The 8,809-nt window shown below is 43.2% G+C and overlaps 1 protein-coding gene across 2 annotated transcripts; it reads right to left on the reverse strand.

The window, feature by feature from the left end:
• Window positions 1–3,235: 3,235 nt before the first annotated feature.
• Window positions 3,236–6,454, reverse strand: LOC124677028. 2 transcript variants are annotated; one of them, XM_047213030.1, is made up of 4 exons: window positions 6,225–6,454; window positions 5,159–5,436; window positions 4,570–4,812; window positions 3,236–3,865 (listed from the first exon to the last, which is right to left on the reverse strand). In XM_047213030.1, exons 2-4 carry the CDS (start codon window positions 5,393–5,395, stop codon window positions 3,590–3,592), a joined length of 756 nt encoding a protein of 251 aa, XP_047068986.1. In that variant the 5' UTR covers window positions 5,396–5,436; window positions 6,225–6,454; the 3' UTR covers window positions 3,236–3,589. The 2 variants fall into 2 exon arrangements, with proteins under 2 accessions (XP_047068986.1, XP_047068985.1); XM_047213029.1 differs by lacking the exon at window positions 6,225–6,454 and adding an exon at window positions 6,129–6,174.
• Between the last annotated feature and the right edge of the window lie 2,355 nt (window positions 6,455–8,809).

Raw genomic sequence — 8,809 nt, forward strand, 5'->3', positions numbered from 1 at the left:
ATTTGCCACAAGAGCAATTAACTGGTACCCGATCCATCAGATGAACCAGCCTCATTTACCATTATTCCTGTGTAAAATAGATATTGAGTAAAATTTGAATGTAACTCGAAAGTTTTATTAAACAGATGCACGACGGAGATTTTATTCGACTCTACGATTCAAGCAAATTCTCGGGGGCTACTGACATAGGTATGCCTACCAGGCATGTCGAATGAGTACCCTAGGTCCACAGGAAAGCAGGAATCCCATGGACTCGAAACTTTGGAGGCCCAGAAGGTTAGAAGATTTTGGATTAGGAAAGTAGAGTTATTATAGGAAACTTATGTCAATATAGGAAAAGCCCAATACGACTCGATAGTTTGTAACTTGTACGACACGGAAAAGCATCGGTTTCGCCTCCTATATAAAGGTGAAGCTGAGGGAGACAGAAGGGACCGAAACTATTGTAACCTAGCCACCGTAATATTAAATTGAGCACCTTTGTCTGGCTGAACCTTTGAGATCTACTTGCCCTCTACTTTTTACGAAATCCTAAGTCTGCAATACGTAGACATTGACGAGTTAATCCCTCGTCAGACACCGCCAAGATAGACACATGCTAGCATGATCCATACCTACCCGACCGCAGTGAGGCCTCGACACCGCCATATCAGACTCGCGGGCCCTGCGACTAGATGTCCGTGTGAATGGTGCACCCCACCCCCATGTAGCCCCTCTCGGTGCATTGGCATGACCACAACCTAGAGGCTGTGGATCGGACCGTGTGTACTTCTTACAGTTAAAGGAGGCAAGAAGTTGACACCGTCATCCACCACCAGCTTCCTTCGGCGGAAGCATGTAGGCCGGACCAGATGAGAAGAGGGTGGCAACAAGTCGGGTTTTTCCCGGGCCGCGCCATAAGAGCGTCCGATAGGCCGTCTTTTTTCCCTTTGGTTTTGCACATGTGCAGCAGATTCAAAATCTTATGCAATGAACATTCCAAGGACGAAAGGGATTAAAGCCACACCATTCACGCAACAGTGTCTTTTTACGAGTCACGGATTTAGGGCTTCTTTTATTTGCAGGATTTTCATAACGTGGGAAAAGGAAAACTGTGCGATTGGAATGACACATCCTCTTCCATTTTACAGATTAGAAAAGGGTGTGGCCATTTCTTAGTCGACTTCTCACCTAAATAATGTCATCAAATCTCAATTGCAACTCATGTTGCAACTGATAACTAGCACGAATCACGAAGTAAATCTAACAATGTAGAACTTAACTAAGCATAAACTTAGTTCTCAGCTAGCTGAGAACTAGAAAATCCCATTAGAAAACCATAGGACTTTTGGATTCAGAAACTTTTGCTTGCACAATAAAACCAAAGAAACCGTAAAAGAAGGTTGGAGTGATGGGAGATTTTTCTATGATCCAAATCCTATAAAATTTACAAAATTCTTTTGAATGAAGGAGACAAGGAGTCCTTCGATAGTCTCGCAGGCTTGCAGTTGCAGCTGCCGCCTTCTTCGACCAGCTCTCTGACAGCACCGCGACTGCGCGCTACAATCTTTTGACGAGAAACGTCTCACGCCTCATTTCTTAACTCGCACGGCTGCTGCGGTTCACCGCACGTGGCCGAGCAGCGCCCCAACCGCGACATTGCAGTGCTTTGCTTTCTGACGACAGCTTTCATATCTCCGTCATCTACAAATACAGATGATGGTGTTCTTCATCTGTAGGCTGTAGCGCTCGTCTACAGCAGAGATTTCTGAGGAGTCGGCGGCCGCTGTCGTGCCCGTCTCAGTCCGCGGCCTGACCCGCCGTGCCGCCTCTCCACCGCGGCGGCGACGGCGACGGGAATAATTCGCCATGCATAAGTCCAGACGGACGGGGTCCACGCGCTTCCACCGCCGATCGAACTTTTCTACGTGCAGTTCCAAAAAAATTCTTACGCTAGTGACAACGAAATAATGGGTTTTTATCTGTTCCGTCGCTTCACTATTTCCCGGGTTCTGAATCTTCTGATCATGTCATCTCCTGGTTTTGGGCTCTTTTCATCCCTCTTTCAGGCATTCTTTCATTGACTGGGTTTTACGCGTGTGTATCATCGATTACGTAACTTCGAATGCATTTATATGAATCAAATATGATAGCCCGGGCACCAGCCAGTCCGAGCCTGCGGTCTTACCTGAAACGGTCCTCTGGACTGAGCAAGTGCCTCCAGAACCTTTGATAAACTAATTCAAGATCATCAGCTACCTGAAATTAAGGAATGAAGATACTAATCAAGTTCAAGTAGTTAAGCCATTATATAAACAAGGGGCGTGACGGGTTGACGGTGCACTAGTGAACTGTCTCTTCCGTGTTATCAGCAAATTAAGCCTCAATTATTTTTGGCCGTGCTGTGCCTCAACTCTCAACAAAGCATTTCTCAGAAACACAAAGCATCTGGGCTGGGCATGGAAGGGAGGTCGACGACCTACCTACACTCGTGTCGGCTTGGGCACTGTCGGAGGATGAGCAGAATCTTGTTAGGCACTGCAGTTCAGGAAACTACATTCGTGCAGCAGCAGTGGCTAATCATGTCCACCTTGAGTCGCAAAGCCTACTGCTACTACGTGCCTCCGCTACGCAAATGGGGCGATTTGTTTGACTAGTCTGGGGCTCCATCAGCTAACTGCGTCTGGTCGTCGTCCTGGCTTTCGGCCGCATCATTGCACCCGGAAATCGCGGTGTTAAGGGCACTAGTCTGCTGTTTATCAGCAGTTTGATTGACACAAGCCAAAGCTGCAGTTTGTTCCTTCCTGTTAACAAGTTTATTAGTATTCGATAACGTGAACCACTGGGTTAGTCATGTGTTCTTTCCTAATCAAAGCACCATCCAGACGCGCCTAAATGGCTCATCAGAAAAATGTATTGACAGATATACTTACAGATACTCCATCCGTTCCATATCACCACGAGAATTATGGAACGGAGCGAGTACTATATAGAGTAGTTAATGTGACTTATTCATCGTGTCTGCAAAATGATGAATGGAGCTAAGCAACAATCTGATCTATTGCCCGTACAAAAAAAATCTGATATATAGATATATAGACACCAAATGGATGAACCAGCTGGGAAAAGGTTATCTTTCAGGTCTAACCAAGCTGGTAGAAGAACTGAACTTACCACGAGTCCATGACCCAGGGGAGAGCAAACAACACTAACAAAGGAAACTGGATACTAAATTTTGGATACTAGCCCACAATGCTTAAATTAAGAACACAACGTCTTTTATAGATGATTTACTAGTACTTGGACCTTCGTAGTTTTGATCCATCAGATTCAGCATTCAAATTGCCACCTACAAACCATTGACGAGCAGGCAATCATAGCAGCGGCATTATGACGTACAAAACTGACCACAACAACTCCTTTCCCTCATGTTAGTCAATACAAACCATAGGCAGCACATGAATTTCACTACACTAACTGAGAATCACCATCCAGCAGAAACAACAGCTAACCGTCTAGTTGTGTCAATGTACTTAGCAGTGGCCTATACATGATTAAAACGAGAAGTTCTCTGAGGTGAAAATTTGAACACGAACATGGCATGCCAGGCTCAAGATTCCTGTGCTTGTGGACGGATGTTGCTTTTGAAAAGGTTCCCAAGATTATGAACCAGCTTCTGGGGCTGCTGCCACCACACGGGTTCAGAACCAACTGGGCTTCCATACACATCATCTTGTGTGCTGTCCTTCTTCGTGATGCCATCTGAGAATTCACGCCAGTTAAGCATGGCACGCTTCAGCCGGGATGTTCTCTTACCAGTAGCAAGATATTTGGTGTAGTCTCTAGCAAGGCGGTACAACTCCTCTCCCCTGATTATATGGACATACTGCAGAACAAAGCAACCATGAGTTAGAAAGCATATGTGGGGGGTCCTTAACGTTCACAGTCAGCAAGAATATGAACACGCTCATGTTATGTGTGTTATGGACGTATGGTGAAAAGGATTTGTGCAGAAGGCTTGTCTTTGGCAGATGCAGGTATTTATAAGAGCTTTAATAATGAAGATGACCACACAACAATATATCACATGTTTACTAATGGTAAATCACTAAATCATAAACATCCCCAGTAAGCTTCTCTACTATGAAGGGTACTTTCATTTTCTGGAACTTATAAGTTAGTCCACATGGATTAATATTTATGGGAAATAAAGAAACAGCTGTCATGAAGAAACAGTGAGATCTTTGACAAAACAGGAACTACACCGATCTTTTTGTCACTAACGGAGAATGGAAATCTCACTATCCTGTACTTCTATTACGTGCCTCATCCCTTCAGAGTCAGCTAAGTGCATAAGAAGAAATGGGTGCTCAAAAATAAATATCATGTCATCTTCATTTATTTGTACAATCACCCATGGCTACAAATAAACAGCAAAAAGGTTGCACATGAAATAGCCAAAGTGCTCGGTTAACATGGTATATCTAGTCACTGTAAGATATTGAGAAGTCTGCACAAAATTATCGTTATAAACATAAAGCATTTCAGAATGAAGGGCAATGACAGGGAAGAATGAAGCAATGCAATTACCATCAGTACAAAAGCGATGGTTGCTAATAAAACTTGGACCATTTCATACAATGAATCCGTAAAAGATTCGTCATCTGGGCCACCAGAACCACCACCGCTGCCTCCATAACGGTTATTATTTCCACCATTTCCACCAGACCCTTGTCCAGTGATCTTCGACAGTTGCTCCATCAACAAGCCTTGTATGGACCATTGCTTTTTCGCTCCATCCATTGCTTTGTTCAAAGATTCCATAGAGAATTGCTGTAAAAAAGCGACAATAAGTTTCGTAGATGGTTCCAAAGAGCAATTGTGCTTAACAGCCTTAATGTACTATGCCTTTTGTCTATCATATGAGTTGCCTGATCCATGAATTTTAGCCAGAACAGGGTTAAGAGTTAACACGCTCCATTTTACATGGTATCCATATTTCCTGTAGCTGATTTCCTGGAACTAAAGTTTCCCTTCAACATCAATAACAGGTTTCCACCGAGCCAAATCAAATTTGAGAAATTTGGTAAGCTGTACCAAAATCACAAGTTCTCAATACAAGTGTGCTGCAAAAATAGAAGAAATGATCAAACATAAGAAAGCTGCAAAGGCTACTTACGTCATTGGCAGAACCCAGGTTTTCCTTTCCGCTTGAGGCACATACAGGACCAAGCCTTTTATGGCAAGCAGCAACAAGAAGCTTTGGATATACTTTCTCTTGCAGCTTGCAAGATCTAGAAGAACTTTGCCATGCAGAATGTAAAGGAAGTAATTTGCACGTTCTCCCAAGACCTAATGGCTTGTCCAAAGTGAGCCCACCACGAGGCTTGCATGTGGTAGCTTGGCAGTAGCTCATGGTTCCTAATTCTTGAACTCCAGAATTAACTAGAACCAAAACTGTAGGTTAAAAATATGAATGAGTATATACTAAATTAGAAAGAAGAATGACATATATACACACGGAACAGAATCATGTATCATCTGAACTGATCTAATTCAAAATAATAAATTTCACCGTTTTGCACAACAGTGTAGTCAGTGTTCAAGAGGATTTACCAGAAGTCACAGGCATGCGTTAAAATGAATAGGCAGTGCAATCTTCTAATGCTAAAAGTACAAAGTAAATTAGGCGTTTATCTTCCCAACAACTTATTCCCAATCAATGAACAAAGAGTGTGAGCAAGGATTCGAGAAAAAAATTCTATTATCAGATAGAGCAAAACTCTGTGATGTGCAGAAAGGATTGTGAAGTCCACCTGAAACGAACTTTATATGGATTTTAACCTGCCACAAAACTACCCTAAAAGCTAAAAAGAGAAGATACAACAGACGACCGTCATGCGAACACACTTGGAACACTAACGCAGATCGAAATACAGCATGTTTCCCCATATATTTCCAACACTTTTAACAGCAACCCTAGTGAAATTAGAATGTACCCAACAAGCAGAAAATCATGCCACGGCAAAGCAGAATCACCTATTTCGTACAGTTCACAGGCTAATATCTAGGTTCGGATCTAGATGGTGGTTCCTGTGTGCACCGGCACACCCATAAATTGTGATGGTCAGTGAGATTTAACTACTAACCGCTGAATGCAAACAACCTCATACCTCAAAACCCAATAGGCAAAGACAGCGGGCAGGGCGGAGACAGCGGGGACGCGATGTCCCGCAGAGGAAGACCGGGAACGGAGATGCCGGGGTGAGATGCAGGATGGAGACGTCGGCGGTGGCGTTAAGGTACGGCACGGCGGCAGCTATATACGGCATCGTGCTAGACCATAGTAGGGATTTAGAACCGCGTTGGTAGGTGAGGACTCGGAAGGAAGGGAGAGAGGTAGATTTGGCTTTGCCGCGCCGCAACGAGCTCCCGGCCGGCGGTGAGCGGGGACGCTCGGAGGGGACAGAGGAGGATTGGATTGCATCTTCTTCTCAGGCGTCAGCTCATACCAGGTTGGGCTGGCTAGTATTGGACCTACTTCACGCCAACAGGCCCAACATATACAACTGTGCTGCTTTCGAAAACTCTAGAAAAAGTCCGACCTTCGCGAAGGGAAGACAACTCCTCCGCACGCGACAAGTGGTGCATTATGGTACCAAAAAATCGGGAGCTGCTATATGCCGACCGGGTCGGTAGGTACGGGGCACCGCACACCCCTCCGACCCGGCGGCTGTAACTGGGCCGCAGCCCATTAGGTAACCTCTTTTTCTTTTTCTTTTTCGTTTTCTTATTTTTTTTCCTTTTTCTGTTTATAGTTTTATTTTTAAAAAATAACATTTTACAGGTTTTTTTTTCTGTCTACAGATTTTAAAAATGTTTCATTTTAAATTCGTTCAAAATTTGAAAATCGTCCAAAATGTAAAAATTGTTCAAAATTCAAAAAACTTTCAAAATTTGAATTTGTTCAAATTTTGAAATTCGTCCAAAATTTGGAAATTCGTTCAAGATTAAAATTTTATTCCAATATCGAAATTCGTTCAAATTTAAAATTCGTTCAAATTTAAAATTCGTTCAAAATTTAAAATTCGTTCAAATTTGAAAATTCGTTCAAGAATGAAATTTTGTTCAAAGTTCGAAATTCGTTCAAATTTTGTCAAACTTGAACATTTTTCAAATTTAAAAATTTTCGAAAATTATTTTTAAACAGAAAAATAAAACGAGAGATAAAAAAAGAAAAACAGAAAAGAAAACAGAAAAGGGAAAAAAGAAAACAGAAAACGGAAAAGAAAAGGAAAGGAAAAAAGAAAAAAAAAAGAGAAATAGGGAAAATCGCCTAACCGGGCCGGCCCACACCGCGCGCGGGGGTGTGCGGCGCGGTGCAGGCGCCGACCTGGTCGGCATATAGGAAACGCCAAAAAATCTCTGGGAAGTGGTCTCCCTGCTCGCCACGTGTCGCAAGGGGAAGCAAGGTGGGGATGGGGAGGAGAGAGAAGACTGGGTTGTGTCAGTTTTTCCATTTTTCTTCTAGATTCGTTTTTTCAAAATGAAATATCTTGAGAACCATAACTCCAAATTGCGAACCGTTTTCACTTTTGAGATCCTCGCGTCGAGATCTCCAAAACTAGATCCCATGTTGATAGGTTTGAAGATATTTTTTCCGTACTTCCAATAATATTATATAATATTATGATTGTACCTGTGGTGTGTACCTAACTGTACTCGTGTTTCAACTGATAAGTATTTCTGTTTTTAGTGTATTTGATGCAATTTTTCCCTTTACTCGCTAACTGTACTCGCCCGTGTGCGGGACTGTACCTGCACTTACGCGCGACTGTACCTGCTCGTGTGCGCCACTGTACTTCTGTACATGTACTTGCTTGTGTTCACGACTGTACCTGCTCGTATGCACATTTGTACCTCCTCGTATGCGTGACTGTACTTGTACTCGTTCGTGTGTTCAACTGTACTCGTGTGTTGTGCGTGACTGTACCTGCTCGTGTGCACGACTGTACCTGCTCGTGTGCGTGACTGTACTTGTACTAGCCTGTGTGTTCAACTGTAATCGTGTGTTTGTGCGTGACTGTACCTGCTCGTGTGCACGACTGTACCTGCTCGTGTGCGTGAATGTACCTGTACTCGCATGTGTGTTCAACTGTACCCGTGTGTTGTGCGTGACTGTACCTACTCGTGTGCACGTGTCAACACCCGGATGTTTAAGTCCAGATGCCTATTATGCCATTCCTCGCAATCCCAGGAATATTGTTTTTGCGAGACATAATAGATTGACATCACAACACATCATTCATTACATACCATAATCGTCTTACAATAGAGGGATCACATGATCCAGTCTTAATACAACATAATGGATCTAGAGATCATATTACAAAACACATAGCGGAAGCGAAGTAGTAGCGGTTGTGGTCCATCTGTTCCACAGGCAACTGTTGACGTCAGGAGTGGTCCTAGTTGTCGTAGACGTCCTGCTGTCCATCTTCCTCGTACTGCTGTTCCTCTACATAGTCTGGCCATTTGAATAGCCAGGGACAAAGCCATGAGTACTTTTAAAGTACTCGCAAACTAATACTAATGCAAGCACTATTACTATAGTAAGGGGGTGCTAAGCTCTAGGTTTATTTGCATAAAGCCAATTTTAGTTCACAAACATTTAGTAAAAGCCTCTTCATTTGCTAACTAACTCAAGTGGGAACATTAGTGTCATTCCCACAACTCGTTGTGATTCATGTCAAATTCACCATTCACCCTTCAAGTTCAAGTCACAAGTCATATGTCACATTTTTGAAAATGGTCCGATGACGGAACAAGT

Source organism: Lolium rigidum, chromosome 7, assembly GCF_022539505.1.
Source record: "Lolium rigidum isolate FL_2022 chromosome 7, APGP_CSIRO_Lrig_0.1, whole genome shotgun sequence".
Taxonomy (NCBI): Eukaryota; Viridiplantae; Streptophyta; class Magnoliopsida; order Poales; family Poaceae; genus Lolium; species Lolium rigidum.